The sequence below is a fragment of the Condylura cristata genome, unplaced genomic scaffold (genome assembly GCF_000260355.1).
Source record: "Condylura cristata isolate star-nosed mole 26May11 unplaced genomic scaffold, ConCri1.0 scaffold00012, whole genome shotgun sequence".
Classification (NCBI taxonomy): domain Eukaryota; kingdom Metazoa; phylum Chordata; class Mammalia; order Eulipotyphla; family Talpidae; genus Condylura; species Condylura cristata.
The window spans coordinates 47766910-47789477 of NW_004567113.1; the positions used below are offsets into that span (position 1 = coordinate 47766910).

Here is a 22568-nt window from a genome sequence, read left to right on the forward strand (position 1 = left end):
GTAGCCAGAAGATAATGGGCTTATAATAAGCATCTTTGTAAGTGGTCATTGTTCAAGTGGTAAATCTGAAGCAGACTGTCTTTACAAATGATGTATTATTAACCTATCTGATTTCTTATTATAAAAATTAACTTCCACAATTTTCTGTTCTTTTTTCAAAGTTTCATTGATGCAAATAAAGATCATAATTACATACATCCCCAGGTATTGTATATTTAGACTTCATAGTCACACATTGGCTGATAGAAGCTGTTGATTACAAAGGCAACTTGAGATAATTGGAGAAACCCAAAGCCATTTCCTGTCCTAAAGCAAATGCCCCTTCCCAGGTGTTCCTGCCCAGCATCATCTCACTAGTGTCCATCTAGACCATTGTTCCGGATGACCTTGGCATACTCCTTGGCTGAACTGTAAGGAACCCGAGGTCTGGCCGGGTCTTCAAAATCAACATGGAATAAACCAAACCGGCTGTTGTACCCCTGGGTCCACTCAAAGTTGTCCAGAAGAGACCATGCACAATACACTTTGACGTTGACTTTATCAACTTGGATCGCTGAAATGAAGAAGAAGAAAAAAACAAAAAACTGTCATTTCCACGAAGCTTTCATGAGAACATAGAAAAAACACCAATGACCAGTGTGGGCCAACTTTTCTTCCAGGAAACCACAGTAGAAACAAGAAGAACCTTCTCTGAATCCCCTTGTCATGCTTTCTATTTTAACCTAGAAGAGGCTTTGCTGAAGAAATCAAGTTACATAATATTGCAATTATTGATATTCAATTATTTCGACATTTATTCAACAAGTCATTCATTTATTCAACACACATCTTTTCAATACCTACTGCTTTTCACACACTCCTGCACATGTATACACACCCAAGCAACATATGTACACACGTATACCAGAGTCTCTGTCTACTACCTAGAATTTGATTCAGTAAAGACAGACCCCAGCTTCCAAGTACAACCTCCAAATATTCCAAAACACCACTGATAAATTGAAACATGTGATAATAACATCCCTAAAGAAGACTCAGCACTTACTTTATGTCTCTCTGAACAAATTGAGATGTGTTATAATTCTGGAAATAGAACCTCCAAAATGAAAAGTCAGAGGACAGCTCAGGCTGTGCCTATAATTTAGACTGAGTGGACAACAGAAATAGTATGCCATCCCCTCTCTCCCAAGCAAAATTTGAAGTAATGCTTCAGTCCCTTCAGAGACAAAGCTAAGGGCCATCTTACCCCCCCCCAAAAAAAAATTCATCTGCACAAACACAATATTCTAAATAATTGCATTGTTGTTCCAGAGCCCACCCATGGGTTCCAGATTATAGCACCACTCTGGTAGTTTTATGCTGATTTCCATTAGTGTGGTCAGTGAATTGGCCTCATTCATATTTTAAGTTTTGCAAAGCTCTGAGGTTGTATGAATCTCTGCATTGATTCTTTCCTTTTTAAAAGCAGAATAAGTAAGCCCCATCCAGGGAGTACACTATATCCATTTCTCAGTGTGAAAACAAAAGGCAGATTTGCTTTACTATGTAGACAGATTCCTAAATAAGTAAGGTGTAAACAAATGTTATTCATTAGATAAGTTGTTAATTGTACTGAGGGCTGTTTTCAAACAAAGTGACTCTTCCAGCTTCAGCAAGCAGGGCCATACTTTCATTTTTTTTTTTTTAATATAAATCTTTTTTTTTTTTTCAGGTTTCTTAAAAGCACTAGACTCATATGTTCCAATACAAGTAGACGTTTCCAAATCTTGGATTTTTTGCTTTTTGATTACGGATAATCCATAGACTAAAGGTTCCTGGAAGGTTAATTGAAGCATAACATTTCTACCTTTGTATGTAAAGCCTGCAAAGTGTTTTGCTTATAAAACACCTTATGAGTGGTCTCAAGGCAGGAATTAAGCCAACCTGGATTGGTTCTGGTTAAATTAAGCATTGTTGGAAAATGAAATATCTAACATTCAAGCACATCAAATTTGCACAAATCAAAACATTTAGTAGATTCTCCTTCCTCTACCTGTTCACGATGCCTGGTGTGTGTCTTCCCTTCCGTCCACTAAATCTTCAAAATAACAACTTGTTCAAATATTTTTTTAGCTAAGTTCTGGGTAATTTATCTTGAAGACTGTAAATACCCAAAATCAAATATCAGACAAGAAAATAACAATCTCCTTTGCCTGCCATGTAATTCAATGTGGGGTAATGAGAGAATCTGCATTTTCATTCTCCTTTGCAGAACAACTGTCCCATGAGCAAGCCAGCCAGCCAGGTAGAAGCCCCCGGCAGGATCTGAAAACACACACAACTCCACCAAGCACGGGCAAAAGGACTGATACATATGCTAAGCCAAGGGACACCTGGGGCTGTACCACCTGGGGCTCCCCCTGGTGGTACAACGGGTAACGCAACACATTACGAAGCTCTCTAAAGCCAGTGCAACTCAAGTTCAATCCCCGACCAGTGAGCTGACCCACGTGGCACAGCAGATTGCTCCTGGCCTGCCCAATGCTCTCTTCAGTAGTGTATTATGGTAGATCTTCATGTTCTGCTCCACACTCTGTCTCTGGTGAGTCCTCTCACCCACCATACCTCTGGCCTGTACCCCAGCTCTGAAAGCATAATAAATCTTTCTTTAAAAATGATGCCTGCCTGCTTGGAAGGAATAGGAAGGAAATTTCATTGTCAACTAGCACTGTTAACTAACTGCCGTTAGGAGTCTGGCAGAGGTACTAAATTCCTGAGGGACACTAGTGGAAGTCTCTGCATTTTCATTGCAGGAACATTCAAGTACACAATTATCTAGTTAAGACTGAGAGGCTGGCCAACTAGAATCCTTCTCATTGTGCCACCAGTGGGAACAATGACACACCTGAGCTGGAACCTGCATACTTGTCCTCCAAGCTTCTCAAGAACAGAAAGATCATCATCACATTTCTTGTCACCATGATTTATGAGGTCCCAAATCTTACTGGGGGGGGGGGGATGTAAGTTCACCTTGTTTCTATTTAACCAGAGTTGGAGGTAAAGTAAATATAAACTAACAGGCAGCGTCTGTTTACAAAACTCAGTGGGATAAAAGGGCGACCCATCACTAAGTCAAAGTTTGGTTTGGGTCTAAAAAGTCAATGAATGGGGTCCTCTCTGGTGGTGCAGGAGGTTGGAACACTGCACTGTGAAGCTAAGCCAAGCTGTGGCTGTTTCGGTGAGAGTTCAGTCCTCACCCTGGAGGTGATCCACATGGTGCAGGTTTTCTCAAATTGCTAAAAATGGAACTTCCTTATGAGCCAACAATCCCACTCCTAAGTATCTACCCAAAAGACACAAAAACACTGATTCAAAAAGATACCTGCACCCCCATGTTTATTGCTGCTTTATTTACAATTGGAAAGACATGAAAACAGCCCAAATGCCCAAAAGTAGATGACTGGATTAAAAAGATGTGGTACATATACACAATGGAATATTACTCAGCAATCAAAAAGATAAACTAATGCCTTTTGCAGCAACATGGATGGAGCAGGAAGGGATCATGCTTAGTGATATAAGTCAGAAAGAAAAAGAAAAATACCAAATGTTTTCACTCATAGCAGGAGTATAAAGGACTGGGGGCGGGGGACAATAATAATGAACAACTATATACCAGAGACATTTTATGGGGGTGGAGTGGGGGATGGGATCAAAAACAGTGGGGGGGAGGGAAGTGCACTGGACTATGGTGATGGCACAAGGGTGATTTGGTGATGGGAAGCCCATGGGGATTACAAATGAGATGGAAAAAGGCACAAAGTGATGTAAAAATAAATTATTATAGTATTTTAAAAAATAAAAAAAGCCAATGGTAAGGGCCTTACTGTCATCAGGAAGGCCGTCAAGATATTTCAATCTGGCCAATACTTATAGCCTCACCCAGGCTGCTCTAATTATAAGAACTTCATATATACTCACACATTATATCTACTCACACACCATACTATATATACTCACACACAAACACACAACACCCACCATTAGCCAAGCTGAAATGGTTAAGAACACAGTTCTCCCCTAGATTTTTCTCACTCCTGGCATTAATAGCAAGTTCCAGGGATTCTCAAAAACACCCTCAGTTTCAATAATTTAGAGGACCCAGAACTCATTGAAAACTGTTTTACTACAGGAAAGGATTCAGATTAACATCAACTGATGGAAAAGTTGTTTAAGGCAGGGCCTCAAAGTCTCCCACGGTCCTCTCCTCTGGGATCAGGGTCAAGTTATCTTACTGGTATTGACAGGTGCCTATGGCTGTTCTGTCTTCCAAACCCAAAGCCCTTAGAGTGTTTTGTGGCTGAAGCTACCTGGTTTGTGGCATTTTGCCATGATCACCCAGCACACCAATACAGGTTGAAACATGAGAAATTCTGTTTTGAATAAATTCCTTGGGTGATCTTTATACTTGATCCAGTTTGAGACTTGATCAAGGTAAGTTCTGACAGTCCTCTACAATTTTCGGAACACAATTCCAATACCAGAGGCAACTCTACTGAGGTTTATAAAGAGCCTCCCTCCATCCCTGTCTCTGACACTCATAGCAGATCTGTGCAGAGGCCTGGCTTCATGAAGGACAGGTTATACACCTTGAAATAAGGATCACCCCTGAGAGACCATGGACAGGCCCTGCATGCCTCCCCTCCCCCACTGCTTCGTGAAAGCACAACCCTATTCAGTGGATCCTATCAATTAGTCATATTTCATGGATTCCTGGTGGCACCCCAAAAGAACTGTCTATTCAAAGCCTGTGAAGGTGGACCTTGTGGAAGAAAGGCCTTACAAATTTAGTCAAGAACCTCAAGATGAGATCATCTTGGATGGTGGTGAGTCCAAAATGACAAGTACCCTTCTTAAAGAAGAGAAGGGGAGAGAGATGCAGGCATGAAGGCGATGTGGAGCAGGATACAGGGTGAAATAATACATAGATAGGCCAAGAGATACCAAAGCCACCACCAGGAGCTAGTAGAGAAGCATGGGACAGACTTTCCTTTGGGGCCTTTCTAAATCCAACCCTAGTGACAGCTTAGCTTCAGATTCCTGGCCTCCAGAACTAGGAGAGCATAAACTTACACTGTTGTAAGCCACCAAGTGGGTGGTGATTTGTTTCAAGAGCCACAGTAACAAATGCACCAGGCTTTCGGAGGGGTACCTAGCAGAGCCCCCCATCCTAAACCACCCCCATGATCTTGCCAAGAACTGTGAAAGTCTCAACGCCTGGCCATGCCAAAGAGAGAGAGCCTTTCTGGGATACAGCTTGCCACAGATTTTCCTGCGATTGCCCCTCACATCAGATCTGAAAGCACGCCTCTATGAGCTGGATCAACATGCAGCTACACATGAGAGTCGGGAACAGGTGAGCTGAATCACAGGTCAGCGCGTAGACTGCCTTCCCCTACCTTTGGAAAACTGTCATGTAAAACAAAATCAGGAAGATCTAAATACAAAGAAGCTACCATAAGCCCCCACCGGTACCCCAACTCCAGATCACTATCAGTGGCTGGAGGGTTTGGTGCAGATGCCAACATAATCCCGATGCCGGAGACAGAATGCGTACATGATGACAGAGTAGCCAAAAGCATAAAGCTTTGTAAAGATACCCTTTGCAAACCAAAAGCTAATCTACTATTTTATAAGAAAATACCAATTAACTGTAAAGAAGCTGTCTAGATTCCTTACTTATCTATATTGTTCCTGACACTGGACTTTGGGAGAGAAAAAGCTGCAAGTAACAAGCTTGGAGAAGTTTTCTCTCAAATATTTAAATTATAAAGATGATCTGAGGGGAGGTTCATATTCAGTGTCATCATCTATAATTTCTCCACCAATACAAGGATCATGATTACTTCTGCTGTGATAGGGAACTTCTCAGCAAGTGAAAGTCACCCACTGAGACAGCTTTCTCCCACCCTCCTCCCCTTTCTCTCATTCTTTCATTCTTCCTTCCTTCCTTTCCCTGGGGCATTTTTTTTCTTCTTCTTCTTCTTCTTTTTAAGATTTATTTATGCGTATAGAACTGGGGTATGGGCCAAAGGTGCAGGGATGAGAGGACTCACCAGAGACAGTGGGGAACAGAACAAGCAGATTGACCAAAACACACTGCTGAGGGGAGCAGCGGCCGAGAGAGGCGAGGTCTGCTGCGCCATATGGGTCAACTCTCTGGCCGGGGGATCAAACTTGTGCTGCAGTAGCTGTGGCTAGCCACGTAGTGCTGTGCTTTAACCCACTGTGCCACCAGGGACCAACACCCACCCCCTGGACTTTCTTCCTCTTCCTATGAAAGGTGGGTCAGAGCATCTTCTTCCTGGGGTTGTAACAGATATCAAATACATGTCTTACATATAGTTCTAGGATAATCCCAAGTTCAGAGTAAACACCCAGTATATACTACTTGTTGTCACTGTTGTGATTTTTCTGCATTGGGAAGAACAATGAATGAAACCTGTTTTCTTTCTCCCTCCATCTGGATTCAAACAGCTTTTAGAGGGCATAGAGTCAGCACAAAATGCTCAGTGCTGAGATCCAGAGAAATCAGCACATCAAGGCAAGCACAGCATCTGTGCAGGGCTTCTGCTCTGTGGGAACAGGTCAGCTGTGGGTCATGAAAATAAATCACAACAGACAAGAAATGGAGAGTGAGGCTGCTAGGAACATGGGGTACTGCTGAGGCTCCCCAGTGTTGGTGCCCCAGAGGAGGAACAGCTCTACTCAAGGACCCTAAAACAACACCCACCCAATACTAAATGAGTTAATATTTTTGTGTAGGAATTGGGAAATTGGGGTGAGCAAAATAAACAGCATCCTTTTCATAGAGCGTCACAGTCCATGAGGAAGTCATATTTTAATCAAATGACCACCCTCAAGTCTGTATTTACTATCTGTGTAAAAGATTGTGAAAGGAAAGAAGTGGGAGCCGTGAGAGAGAACAGCCTATTAGCTGAGCATGGAGGTACTACATCAAGGGTTTCATTTACGCTAAGTCATTTAAGCTTTACAGTAAATTAAGGTATTTTCACTGTCCCCTCTTTACAGATAAAGAATTGATACATGGAGAGTTGGATAATCATTACAACATTCATCTATCAAGTAGGAGAGTTGAAGTTGAGACCCAGGCAGGATAATTACAGGGGCTCTGTGTCAACCAAAGATGTTATCAAGTCTTGATCATATGCTATCATGGAAAATCTACAAAAATGGAAAATCAACAAAACTGAGAACAAATGAATGGAACAGATTCTTGGAAAGAAGAGCTGAGAGCTCAGGGAGTAATTGGACTTAACTTCTGTGATCAGTCAAGTCCTCTCCTAGTTGTAAGGAACAGTTGTTGACCTTAGCTGATGAAGCATAAAAAGGGTCAAAACTAAGCTCAAAGGCTGCAGCTGAGATTGCTGCCCAAATCCATCGCTCCCACAATCATCCCATCTCAGCAACTCCTGCACCACAAATTAGACCTTATAACCACTGTCAGCCTCAAAAAGCCCTGCTTCTGTTGTCATCCTCACCAGCTGGATAGGTTATGCCTTCCTCAAGATGGTTGCATTTGAATTAAATTCTCACATGGGTAAGCTTGATTGTTGGTGACCAGATGGCAAGTTGTGTCTGGTGCCAAAGAAATCCAGGAATGTCATTCTCTACCTTGACTAGAGAAACTCATCAACTGGACTGTCCTCACATGTAGCAAATGCACTCAACAAATGCTAAAGCTGTCAGAAAACATTGCAGATGTCTGTTCACTAGATGAAACACAAGAACAATCCAAGAAATAAAGAATAATATGTGTAAAAGATAAGACATGGATGGAGGAAGTTCACAGCCCATGTAAGGAACTTAAAGAAGACAATTTGATGGATCATAAAGAATTTTTGGACCCTCGTAGAAACACAAAGTAAATAGTGAATACCAGGGGCTGGGGCAGGGTGAAATGGGGAGATGTTCTTCAATTGGTATAAACTTTTAGTTACAAGGTGAGTAATTTTGGGGATTTTAATGTACAACATGTTGACTATAGTAAACAAGATTGCAGCATGGACTTGAAAGTTGCTAGGAGAAATAAATAAAAAACTCATACCACAGAAAGAAATTATATTAATATGAGGTGATGTAGGGTCTTAGCTAATGTCACCATACTAATCCTTTCAAAAGTTATTAGTGTATCAAATAGCATGTTGCATATCTTCAATGTACACAATGGTAAATGTCAATCTTAATTTCAATTATTGAAATTGAAGTGACTGAAAAAAATTGCATTTCCTCTCAGACTCTACTGGGTAGGAGGAAGAATACCACCTCATACTACAAATTTTGAAAGATTTGATCTTTATCTCAATAGCAATGAAGTCAATGAAGGAGTTAAGTGAGTGAGTGCCTTTAGCTTCCTAAGAAAGAGTACTGTGATCTCCCTGAAGAATATAGATTTGGGTATGGCTGTAATGGAATCAGAGAAAACATTTAGGAAGTATTGCAGTAAATCATGGGAGCTAAGTCTGAGGTAACAAGAATGAAAACAGAACCATACAGATTCAATGGATATTTAGATAAAATCAACAGGATTGAACAACTCAACTGGAAATCAGTAATGGAAGAAGTAGGCATCCAGGTTATCAAAAAATTTTTTTTTAAGATTTATTTATTTGTACATACAGAACTGGGGTACAGGCCAGAGGCTCAGGGGCGGTGAGAGGCTTCACCAGAGACAGAGTGGGGAGCAGCACAGGCAGATCAACGAAGGACACTGCTGAGGGAAGCAGCAGGCGGGTCAGGAGAGGTCTGCCACGCCATGTGGTCACCTCCGGGGCAGGCAGGGATGGAACTCATGCGGAAGTGACGTTAGCTTCTCAGTGCTGTGCTTTAACCCGCTGCGCCACCAGGGAGGGCCCAGGTTATCAAAATTTAATGAAATGCTGTTGTCAGTCTGGCTAGACAATTCTGGGTGTGGATAAATTTTGCAGAGAAGTAGGGAAGATAATAAATCAAACTTTAGTTACCTCTTGATCGTCAATAAAGAAATGAACAGGCAGTTGGAGAGACACAGAGTTAGAAGTAGAGTCAGAGGAAGTGCATATTTTTCAGTCATGTAGAGATATTAACTGAAATGGTGATTGCTGAATAAAACTTGGAGAATAAGAAAACAAGTCTTTGATACAAGTTTTATTATATTTCAACAATAAGATAAGATGGAGAGGGAAGTTGAAGTGAAGGGCTAGAAATATCCCAAGTCCTAGACCTGATTCAACAGAATTGTAGGTGACAGTTCTGTTAATAAAAGTTCACCTCAGTCATGTAACTCAAAAAGAAAAAAAATGACTTAAAGCTATCATAACTGCATGGAACAGTTGCAAATCTAAGACTGTGGGTGGGCTGCAAGGGTGAGAGCCACTACAATACATTGCCACTCCAGGAAGACATCAGAAGGCGGGTAGAAGTGGGGAGGCAACTTTAGTATCAATCACCTTACAGCAAAATTCTGGAGCTCATAGTGTAGGGGAAATTCTCAAAGCTTCTGTATCTCTGATATCACTCCAGGAAAAATTCAGGATCAAAATCCAAAAACTAGCTCCAGAGACAAAGAATAACACTCAAAATATAGGACAGTCACTGGTCCAAGTCTTTTTAGGCTGATAGTTTTATATTAACAGTTTATGTCCTCCCCTGCTTTGCTCTCCCATTCAAAGTTTCCTATTTCATTTAATCCAAAATTTAAAATCCATCTATGACCTCAAACCCTACATAGTCGGGCCTTCCACTAGCTGTCCTACTGTCTTGCTTCTCCTTCCTGTCTTCCATTTGCCCTGCTCACACTGAGCTTCTTTCTCTTCTTGAAAAGCTAAGTGAGCTCTTTTCCAATATAAAATCTTTTCACAGATTCACTTCTGCCTCAGCACTACCCTAGGTCTTCAAATTATAGCTCTTTGTAAGTCAAATTAAATTCCATAAGACTTCTTTCCTAATGCCTCAAATTTAAAATTGTATTCTCAATTCTCCCATTCTCTATCCTAATGTCCTGCCCTTATTGGTAAGTGAACATAGCTTTGTCATATACTTACTTATTTATATTGCCTATCTCTCCCAAAAAGACTGAAAGTCCCATGATTAATCTTCAAATCACATGGGTGATTTGGTGATGGGAAACCCAAGGGCATTGCAACTGAGATGGAAAAATGCACAAAAATATGTAAAAATAAACTAATATAATAATTTTTTAAAAAGGATCTTTTCTAACTATTCTCTTAAACATGTCCATCCCTGAGGACAGTACTTAACAGTAAATGCTAAATAAGCAACTACTCAATGAAGGAGGGAATGAGGGAAGAAAGATGGAAGGCAGGGAAGCAGTGACAGAGGGACTGAAGGAGGGATCCACAGAGAGAGGGAGACACCACCTTAATATGCTCTTAACAGGGCTCTGGTCTCACTATTATCATCTGGGTATTATAGTCACAGCATCTCCAGAATGAACAACTAAGATTTTAGTGCCATTGATTCCAAGCCCTTACCGAGCACTTGAGTCCCTATGACTGCCCTGCTGACTGCCCCAACTCATGGGAACCCACTTCTGCTTCCAGTCCCTGCCTATTACCAATTTCCACCCATTCAGACCCAGGATTTTTCTGTCACTTTCCACTGCTCTGGCATTTTCTATAAGCTTCTCCATTGTTCCAGCTGCTGCAACACTTCACCTCTGACTCCAAGTGTTTTTCAAAGAACCCTGTATTTTATCTTGGCTGTATTTCTGAGGTAGTCCTCTCAAATGCTTTCCCTTGATCTATTCACTCCAGATGCTCTTAATACTCTGGAATGTCACCGACTTCCTGGGGCATGACAATAAACTAGGAGGATGGTTCCTTAGGCCAGAATTCCCTTAAGCACCACAGTGGTATTTCAGGAGAAAACTTCTTCTATCATCTGCTCTTAACCCTAAGCCTCAGCTACATGTTTTTGAATATTACCATTTAAATGTTTTAGGCCATAAGAATATTGACCTTTTTATATAGAGAAATGTCCCATTTCTTTAAGAGAGTAGTAGATTAAGAGAGTAGTTGTCACCCCACATCACCTGTCAAGAGTCCCATAGGTCTATACTCAGATGAAAGGCTAAATCCTGGGTTCTTTGATACTAGTGTGGCCCATGGGTAACCCAAAATGACATAGTTGCCTGTGAGGGAGAAAGGAAAATGGAGAGTTTTGCTTTAAAACCACTTTAGAACTATAATTTGTCAAGCCATATCTTAAGTAAATGGACTAATATCGTTACAACCTACTTAGTATATTTCTTTCATCCCTTCCTCATCCCCAAAATATTTTGTTGAGAATCAACTATATAAAAGCTATCATTTTTTAAAAGTAATTTTTTATATATGCCTACAGAACTGGGGTACACAACAGACAGGCCAGAGAGGTGTGGTGACTGAGAGGATATACCAGAAACAGAGTGGGGGGCAGAACAGGCCATCAACGAAGTACACTGCTGAGGGGAGCAGCAGGCAGGTCAAGAGAGGTCTGCTGTGAGTCAGCTCCCTGGCTGGGGATGGAACTCATGTTACAGTGGCTTCAGAGATCTTCACAGTATGGTGCTTTAACCCATTGCACCACCAGGGAGAGCCAAAAAGTTATCAGTTTAAGCAGAATGATTCTCCTTTGTGGAGAGGGAGTCTACCCAGGACCTGGTCCTCAAGCTTCGAGAAGTTTAAAATCAAAATCCCACCAGGTTTTCCTCCATGTGGTTCATTGAGCAATGTTAACTTCCCTCCTATAACATGTGTAAGGCATGCAATTATCTATTTGTTCTTACCTGTTTTGTACATTGCTAACCTTCATGAAGGCAGACAGAACATGGCTGCTCTATGGCAATGCTTGGCATGGTGGCTATCAGGGATAGGGGCTTGTACAATATTGCTAACATGAATGACTAAAAAAAGATGTAGAATACTGAGGATGTCAACAAGAGAGAAAAAAATAGATCCTAAGAAAGCAAGATTGTTTTCATAGCTAAGATGAAAAAATCAACTCCAAATTCACCTTGTCCAAATAAAAAGCCAGACATGCCCCCTTCCAATCTGATGGACTTACTATTCGTTATGTATCTAGCACAGTTTCCTACGATCACTCGACTCCAGGACCATGTCTCTTTGTCAATTACTCATAGTCCTAGACGTACACAATAAACGCTGAGTTAGTTCTATTCAATGACCCTAAAAAAGCATCCTCAGAGGAAGTAATGCCACCTGTCTATTGATGACAAAAGGAAACAAAGTAAGCGTGAGCATTATCCTCCCCACATCACTATGGCTAACACATCAAGTGCTAGTAAAAGGCAGCCACCGTAATTGCCTAGAGTCCAGAGACACAAGAAAGTGAATAACAGAGTTGAGAAACCAATGACACCTCTTTAAAATGCTGCAGTGTGCGTTTTCATATTGCTGGCACCAAGTTCAAGCCCAGGTGGGTACACTTCACCCAGACTGTCTGTCCTGGCCTATTGTACAAGTCTCACTAGTCTGCTTTTTAAGGACAAGGAAGGACACTGCCTGGTGATGTGACCACAAGCTGTTCAGGGAAGAGACTCTGCTCAGCACAATTCAGCTCCCGAGCAAGGCTGGGCTCATTTCAGAGAGCCACATAAAATAAATAATCATGCAAAAGCAGATTCGTTCTGATAGGGCTGACAGCTGCTCCGAGAGGTGGGTCCTTGCAAGCCCATCTTTCAACAATGAACTGACCCAAAGATCCAGCAAAGCTCCAGACAGGACCATATGGCCTGGAATAAAAACATATTTCAAACTCTGTTTATTATGCATATCTTTCAAAGGTTCACTACTCTGTGATGAAACATTGCACCTGCAAGGCTTTAATAAGCTGCCCAAGCAAGTACAATTATAAAATCGCAGCACCTGAAGAATTTGTCTTCTCCTACTCTTAGCCGTGCACTGCTCACCAGTGACGAGTCTCATTCATTTTAATTATACAGGTTTGCAGTATTTTGTAAGCTTCTACCAATACTTATTCAGAAAATAAAACTTCTGCAGATGTCAGAAATATCCCGTAAACTTTGGGGATCCCCCATATTATTGCATGTGGAACCCACCAGTCCAGTCTTCCTGTAAAGAAAATAATAGCAGCTCAAGCCTGTGGCAAGGGCATTTGGCAAGAATCTAGGTTGAGCGCCATTCATTAGTGATGGCAGGGGCACAGGCCCATGAACATCTCCCTTTACAAGGGAGCTCTGTGACTCCACATCTGGTCCAAATCCTTAATAGCCACCATTTGCTCAGTATTCGCTCCACAGATATCCACTGAGCAGCTATTTTGTGTCAGGTTCCAGGGTAGGTGTGTGATTCAGAGATAGATAGCACTTAGTTTCTGCTCTCAGTAGTTGATTTTCTCATGGGGAAGAGGAACCCCAAATAATTGTTTTTTGAATACAAAATAGATGGAGGGACAAATGGAGGTGAGGCGGGGGGCGGTGGGCAACTGTCCTGGGAAGTTCCACTTTCCAGCAGAACAGGTATCTGAATCGAAATTTGAAAGACAAGTGAGTTGTTCAGCTACTGCAGGAAGGGATATTACAAGCCATAGCAAGGTTGTAGCAACGCCCTGGTGTCCATTATAATGGCCTCGCCCAAGGTCCCCAGCAGTGTGACACAGTTTGAGACTCCAATTCTATTTCTTTCTCTGCTTTTATTAGGCTATGCATGAATTAGACATATGTGTTTGAAACTGCTCATATGACCAACTGGCAGGTTTGGGGTGGGAGACATCTATAGATACGTCTATTGGAACTAGAATCTCTTTGGATTTTTCCAGAAGGGGTACATGAAACTTGTATTGCTTTTATTTCTCTACCCAAAACAGTGCACAGTGATACCTCTTAGAATTTTCAGGATGCATTTTATATAAGATGGCTTTGCTTAATCATAACACATACATCAGAGTGACTGAGTATTGTCTGATAAGATCCTATCTTATTCCCTTGAACTCATCATCCTACATGCACCTTACATCCTTATAGAAGTATATCAAATTTGACCTTCAGATTAAGATATACAAAGCCAAAACTGCTATGTAATTTAGACTTTTTGACGATGAAACTATATAATAGATAGACAGAAGTTCCTTTCACTTTCAGATGATATCATCAGTAATCTGCAAGAAAGTAAGATTCTTTGATTATTATTTGACAAGTAAAAGGGTAAGGAAACAAGAAGGAAGGGAGGGAGAGAGAAGGAGGGGAAATTAAGACCACAAAGAAGGAAGGGGAGGAGGGAGGAAGGGGAGAAAAGAGGAAAGTAGGGAGGAAGACGTGGAAGAGCAGCTATTTACTATACCTCTACCTACTTCAATATCTCTAAACTGTTTCTCTCCAGACTCTCAACACCCATCATAAATACACAGCCAGGCATTATCTTTCAGCCTTTTCAGACTCAAGGACAATAGCAGATCATAATCAAAGATGGCATCTAACGTTACCGTGGAACATAGAAAAAGTAACAGCTTTTGTTCATTACTAAAAACCATGGTGTTCACAACAATCCTTAAAGAACGATGCTTCATGTCCATCATATGGCCACAAAATGACCTTTACAGGGAGCAAATGTGATCAAGGTGAAACAAGGTGTGTCATCTGCCCGAGGTCATGCATTTGATAAGTTATCTCAGGTGTGATCTCCTTTGTTTACCTCAGAGTGTGGATTAGCCACTTCAGGACAATTCCTGAAGGACAATTACATGCCTTTATTTTGATTAAGTATATGTTTTACCTTTCATTCCATGAACAATTGCTGTCTGGGCTCTAAATCACAGGGAATTTGGCAACAGCATGAGAGTGTAATCCTCACAGGTCCCTATCTTACAAGAAAGCAAGCTACCTAAAGGAGTTAAGTATGACTCAGCACAATCAGGATCAACACTGAGGTCACAGGGCAGCAGTAAAGAGCAGCTCCTAACAGAGTGAGGAATTATGGAAAAAGAACATCAGAGAAGGCTCTTTTAGAGGGCTCTTTTCTAGAATAATCTTTAAGGATGGACAGAAGAGATGAAAAGTAAAGGCCAGAAGAGCAGAACACATTCTGGAAATGTCTGATTTGGTGAGACACAGCCATCAATGAAGAACAAGAGTGCCCCTGGGAAAGTGTGTCAGCAGCTGTGCTGCCAAAGTGGAATTTGATGCCACAGCCAATGAGAAGCCACTAAGAAGTTTGGGGTGGGAGGATAAGCAGCTTAAGTTTGTATATCCAAATACTCATTCACCGACAGACTGAAGCCCAGCAGGCCCAGACAGGAGGCAGCAAAAGCCCTACACTTGAATAGGAGGAAGGGGACAGGTATTAGAGGTGTGGTAAAGCAGAGTCAACTCACTGCCGGGAAGAGCTTAAGGACTCCTAGTGTTGCAGGGCAAGCTCCTTCAGGGCTTCCTACCCCCCCACCCCCACCCCAACAGTAGCTTTGTAGCTGTGTTATAAGACTGAGGATTGAATGCAAGAATCAGGGTGGAGGAATTAATGATGACAAAGACCGGAAGCATTTACAGTTTACATGTGAAACTGCTAGTCACTATTCTTTTGAAACAACCCTATTGGATCAATGTTATTCTCATCCCAGAGAGAGCACTGAGCATACAGACTGACGCTCAAGTATACAAAATTAGGAAAGGAAAAAACTAAATCATGAACCCTTTCTAAGTCGCATTTTTCTAGCCACAGAATGTTCTGGTACATGTAAGATAAACATACATGTATGTCTCATGCCTAGACTTTCTTCTCAGTACTTTATATTTATCAAAATCCATTTAGTCCTCACAGTAACCCTTTGTGGTAGGTTTTGCTGTTATCTCCATTAAGTAACACAAGCCAGTGGGCCACACAAACATACTGGCAGTTAGCAGCTGCTGGGAGGGAGAAGCTACCTGTTGCTGGTTCCCCAGTGGGGAGGGGTTGAAGCCACAGCAAGGAGAAACAGGTACTTGTGTGCCCTCAAGGCCAGGCTTCTTTCACAGCCTGTGGACTACAGAAAAATCCAGACATGACCCACACTGTTTAAATCCACACATAAAAATATGAACACAGTTTGCCCCCACCCTGACACACACACACCAATTCCTTGAACTTGCAGGAGAGGCTACACAAGATGCCGTTGCTGGGCTCCTGGTATTACCTTCTGAAAACTAGAACCAGTCCCCGTTTATCCTGCTTGAGTTTTCAATAGGGAGCCATTTTCTGGAAGCATTAGCCCTGGGCTGTGCTGTCCTGGAGCAGGATAAACCACTGCAGGCTTGACTGCCCGATGCATCAGGCTGTGGAAACAGCCCCCCGGAGGGCACTGCTCACCAAAAACCCATTAGCCAATTACTCAGAGCCCGTTTAGTAAATGAGCTTTTTCTGTGTACTAATTGGAGTCTTGTAAAAGTAAACTTGCAGGGGGAAGCTAGAGCTCTCTGGCCAGATTCACTCACTGGGGCACCTCAAAACCCGCACACAAAAGAGGTAGGAAAGGGACATTGCAAGCCCAAAGCCCAGGCTGCCTGCAGCATATCCCGCACCCACCTACCCTGCTCTGCACTGCACTGACCACTGGATGACCCTGGGAAGTTCTTTGGACTTCAGATAGCTCATCTGCAAAACGATTATCTCAGGACCTATTTTATGGAACCTGGGGATCTCCCTGCCCAGCACAGAGGAACAATCGAATGCATGTGAGCTACTGTTATTTACTGTCCTTGCTTCTTAGCCCTAAAAACGTGATATGTAAAAGTGAGAGGAGTGAGAATAAATTGCTCAAGTAGGAATAAACATGTTTACTTGAGCACCTCTCCCTTTGCAATTTAATATATATGTTATTTCTATGCTATATTCTATGTCACTACATGAGTTTCCATTTTCTACCTAAGCTCATGGATTTAATTTCATGTTCCACCAAGACAGGACCCATGTACCTCCTGGCCGTTCATCCATCCAAACACTCAACAGGTACTTGTTTTCAGAATGATGTTCTTGAGTAAATTTCTGCCTTTCCTAATGAAAATCACCTGGAATGAATCTTGGTGACTTGGTTTTACTACCGTAAATACTTACTGCTTCTAGCTTGAGAGAGTCCAACCAACTGAACCTCTAATTATGTTTGGATCACAAACTGACATCAGACACATAGAACAAAATATTAATAAAATTAGCCAAGGAAAGAGCCTACACTACTCATGAGCTACATGCATTATTTTAGGAAGACTGCAAAACAAAATGGATGATGCCAGCTCCTTTTGGAGTTTGGGGAGAGTGGAGGGATGACATATACCTGGAGGGTGTGATCCTATCCTTCTAAGTCATACAGTGTTGTAAGCCAATACTGCCTCAATTTACAAAAAGTAGCCTTAAAGCCACTGGAATTGGATTACAAATTAGTCTAAACAATAAGCCTTGAAGTTCTCCATGAATTAGCTTTGGCATTGTAGTGATATAAACTCCATTAAATCATCTTTTTATCTATAAAAATGTAAGTCTATTTAGTATAAATAAAAACAATGTTTGTTGTTAACAAAACATATTATCCCAGCACCCATTTTATAAATTTCAGTAGTTGACAGTTATTTATTGAAAATTATAGTTGTTAGGTAAACATTGAAAATATTCACTTCATTGTGTGCTTTTTAATCTCTTTTGACAACATAAAATAAGATGCTTGTTGTTTTAAAAGGAACATATCTTTTGTTCAGCATTCATAGTTAAATGGAAAAGTCGAAATCATTTGCCCTCAGCCATGATATTAAAACAGATTTCAGTGAAGAGTTAAATTATTCTATATCAAATTTCTATAGAAATAACTCTGTACTTTAAAAAAGAGACGAAAACCTTGAGATAGTTTCCTTTCTTTAGGGTGGCCACTTTCTTAGTTTCACAGGCAGAAGTGAAAACAATGTGACTAGCTAATTCCCAGCTGCACAGAGATTTAAATCCATGTCTAAATACTGGACAATCAAATTACATAGCACCACAATAGTCAGAAATATACCCGAGACATAACTGCAGTTTATTCAACATTAGTAGCACAAATAAAATTTACACCTACAGCCCTGTGCATTAAAAATTACTTTCCCCCATCAAATAGCAATATTTGCTATGCCAATCAAATTAAACCACCAGAAATATACAGAAAGAAATCAATTCTGTAACAAACCTGATGGCATTCGTCAAGTTCAAGACAGGTTAATTCCAGTTCTAAACAAACTTCTCCTTCCAAGTTAGGGCTTTTAGGCTTTGTTTTCTGTTTCTGTGGTTTTATTATTTCTTTTTATCGAATAACAACAACACTGTAAATGAGTTAGTGTACAGAATCCCACCTCTTCAGATGTGTGTGGCCACCCCACACCCACTGCCTAAGCACCCATCATCCTGGGCTCTCATCCACTGAGGCTGTTCCCTTTCTATCTTTGTGAGGAATCTGCTAGATGCAAAATAAACAACCATACTGTCAGTGCAGAATCCTTTTCTTCCACCCTACATGAATTAAAAGGTAAAAAACAAAAACAGCTATATTATGCAGAGTTGTGTATGTGTATGTGTATACACAAACAAATTATCCTACTAGACCCAGACAAATGTATTTTAGGCTAGAACAGGACTAAAATTCTAACCCAAGAGTGAGAGTCTGGTAAGAAATAATTATAGAAAAGGCTCTGTCCCCTTGATCCCGGTTAACAGCTATAGAGACAAACTGTTAAATTACCTCCACGATATACTTGACTATAGGGAGAGGAGTCATTTTCAATGGGTTTTGTAGCTCTAAACTCCACACAGATCCACAGATGAAAACTGATATCCTTGTGTAGAGTTCTACCCTGAACAATAACAGCGTCACCCACATTACTTGAAACATCTTCCTAAATAAGTGTTCTCTGCATCACCAGTAGCTCACATTTGAAAGACATACTCATGACCAGTCTTCTAAATCAGGTACCACAACAGCCTCATCTGCAATTTATGAGCAGATGAACAATGCAGATGAGGCAAAAAGCAACAATGTCAAGTGCATCTTGAGTGGAATGAAAGAAAGAGGAAAGCATAGGGCATTTTAGAGCAAAAGAATTGCTTAGCAGTTATCTGGTCTAGGCTTGTAGCTTCCTTCACACGAGTGTATGGGAGTAAAAATATGCAAAGAAAAAAAATTCCCCACTGGCAAAGAAGAAGTGAACATATAAGGCCAATATTCACAAGGCACTTCTGTGTTTGGTGAGGTAGGTACCTGGTAATTCTTCACAAAAAGAGGTAGAACTAGTTTGTCAAAATGAAGAGAGGATTTGAGTTTTCAACTGGGAATTTTGTGCTTGCATTTGGTTAAACCAATCAATTGAGCATTTAAAGTTTCTTTGTTTTCTCTTAATTTTACCATGTATATCCTAGTTAATACATCACTCATTGACTTAGGTCAACAAATATTTATTGAGAGATACCAAGTACCAGCTCTACCCCAAACAGAGAATGTCCCTGGCAGAGAACTGTCAATAGACAAGTACAGATATATATATCAGGTGGTGATAAATGACAGAAAGAAAAATAAATCAGGGTAAGAGTTGAGATTGTCAGGAGAAACTGCTTTCTATAGAATGGTCAAGGAAGGTCTTACTGATAAAGTGACATTTGAGATAAGACTTACAAAAGAACAAGCAAATCATGAGAACATACAATAAGAGCATTGCAGACAGAGGAAACAAGCACAGAGGCTTTTAGGTGAAAGTATTTTTGACATGTGGAAGGAACAATAAGAAGTCCAGGCAAGATTGTGTGAGCAGGGGTCAATTTGTAGAGCAGGAGTATGAGAAAAAGTGAGACTCAGGATTAGATAGGGCCTTTTAGGCCACAGCAAGCATGCTCGATCTGATTCGAAGTGAGATGGAAAACCACGACAGTATTTTGAGCAAAGAAGTGACAACATCTGACATGGCTGGTGTTCACAGCAAGAGCACAGCAGACTACTGCTGGTGAGGCACTACCACTTACCCTCAGAGCTGGCTTCAAATCCTGAGATCACCACCATTATCACCCACTGCAATCACCACTGCCGATCTCACCCAAACCAGTAGATATGAGCAGGAAGGGAGGAGAGGTTGTCTAATTGAATTTGAAGAGTAACAAGTATCTTTTCTTCTTGTACTGTTCCAGCACCCTCTCCTGTAATACTGAGGAGGCCCAAATGTCCTCCTTACCTCTGCTAATCCAGGAACTGTCGATGTTTTCTAGTATGAAGGGTTAATGCTACACAAGACACAGTGGCCAAGGGTGGACAACACAAGGTGTGGGGACGGACAAGACAAAGAAGTCATTCTTAAGCTGTAAGACCTGATGACAAAAGACAGAAGGCTTAAGAAGCCACTTCAGTAAGAGCCACTTGATGCAGATGGGGGATCCTATAGCTAAAGGTGCTCAGGTGAGTGCCCTGTCCAGGATGTGGGGGTAGGATAGGAGGAAGATAATGACACTGACCCAGTCTTTAGGGCTAACGAGCAGTATAAGATACAGGTAGAGAGGGTTCTCCCAGGAGTAAATCCTTATGGGGACCTGTCACACAGAGACAGACAGCTAATCAGTAAAGAAAAGTGGACTAAATTCTGAAAAAAAAAAAAACAAAAAAGACTGCATTTAATGTGTTAAGGTGATTGCCATGATCGCTCTTTTAGGAAACTGCAAATACAGCATTCCAAGCATACTGTTTGAATTGTGAAAACACCCCAGTGAAAATATTCCACATTAAAAAATGTCATCTTGAGAGACTCTGATTAAATAGAGCGTATATATATTCTTTTTGCACAGAATTAAATTCAACACAGTTCAACAGAGAAAGTTTTAATAGTTCTCTAATAAAGTCATATTCACTTGCAAGAGTATTGGAGTTATTCTTGACTGACTGATCTTTCTGTGATGGATGAACACAGCACATCAATTTTCAGAGCTTACCACCTCATGAAGGACTTGGATACAGTGTACACAGCTGTCTGCAGGGAAGGTAGGGGACACGTCTAATCCCATCTACCTCAGTCCTTTTATAGTGCAAAACTGGAATCCACTTAGGGACTCTTCATGGACATCTTGTAGTTTTAGCCACCTGACTTCTACTGCTCATCAACCCCTGGTAAGAACAACAATATTCTGGAGAAAGCCGACTGGACACACTCAGTGCACATAGGCTGATGCCAGATGTGGACACGAAAACTCTTGCTGGTCAATCAATTGTTTTCCCAAAATTGAAGTCAAAGTGATCGGGTCAAGGCTGACTCTCAGCTCAAGTCGTCTAACCTGAGCTCAAGCCAACACTGCTATGGTCCGGTCCTCCCTCTGATCTTGGATGTAAGCCTGGACCTGCTCACAACCACCATAAGGACTGAATCATAGAGTTGAAGAAAATCCACAGAAAAGCAAATCCAGACCTAGAGAAGAAATAAATCTCTTTAAACCCATGAGTCCAATTAATTTGAAGAACTATCCTTGAACCTTTTACCTCCCCTAGGCAAATAAATTCCCTTACATTTGCTAAGATTTTTTAGTTGAAACCATTTTCTGTTAATTTTCTTGTAATTGAAAGAGATGTGTCTGATCCACAAGATCTGTAAATTAAATCCTTTATTCAGTCCAACAAAGAGATATACAGATATTTTATAATATATGTAGATAATGTGCCAAATAAAATATAAATCATTATAAAAGCTGTCTAGCTTTTTTATTAGGATTTTCTTAATCAATATATAGCAAAGGTACAGTAGAAAATTTCAATTAGTCCCTTTAGGGCTTTTAAACCCTATGATGTTTAGAGCCTTTGCATTACATAAATCAAGGTATAAATCTCTATATAAAATGGTACAGGGGACATTTGTCCTCAGAGATTAATCAATAAGCAGCTGTGTACCTTTTGCCTGATATTGTAAAATGCGATGACTTTGAGACAAAGATGTTACAGTGTGGGTTTTGCAGATTAGAGTTGTAGAAACAAGCTTGTGAATTCTTAATAAAACAAAAAAAAATTAAAAATCCAAAAGATGGCTTTTTGTTTTGATCCTGCTTTAATGCCAGTGGACACTTTACACTGGGTAATATACATCACCAACGTGCTAATTAAGCTGTGTTTCTCACTTTAGGGTCTTTTTGTGCTTCCCTCATTTCCCTCAAAATGATAACAAAAGGAACATCATCATATTCCTTAGATCTGAGATCACAAAATGTCATGAGCTACATACAGTTGTAGTGATACAATAGCCAGCAAAAAAATAAATAAATAAAATAAAAAATAAGGCTTTAAATATCACCCACCACAAAACTTGGAATATATAAAATGTGAAATTTGCAGAGGCATGACTAATGGGGTGATTTCTATTTTCCCAGCAACTGAACACCCAGCCTATGTACTGAGCACATATAATACTTAGAAAACAGTCTCAGAGAAAACTGACAGATATATAGGGTATTTTATCTTGCATTATGTGATTTGTAGAAGTAATCTCAACTGGAAGCACTTCAAAGGAAGGCATTAAACAGTGTAAAATAACTAATCTACAAGTA

The 22568-nt window shown here is 40.8% G+C and overlaps 1 protein-coding gene across 1 annotated transcript in view; it reads right to left on the reverse strand.

Annotated features, from left to right (window-relative positions):
- Positions 1 to 353: 353 nt before the first annotated feature.
- Positions 354 to 22568, reverse strand: part of LOC101628073 (cytosolic beta-glucosidase) — an 89366-nt gene continuing 67151 nt past the window's right edge. Inside the window, exon 5 of the mRNA XM_012724085.1 lies at positions 354 to 553. Within this exon, the coding sequence (XP_012579539.1) occupies positions 354 to 553 (200 nt within the window). The remainder of the gene's footprint in view (positions 554 to 22568) is intronic.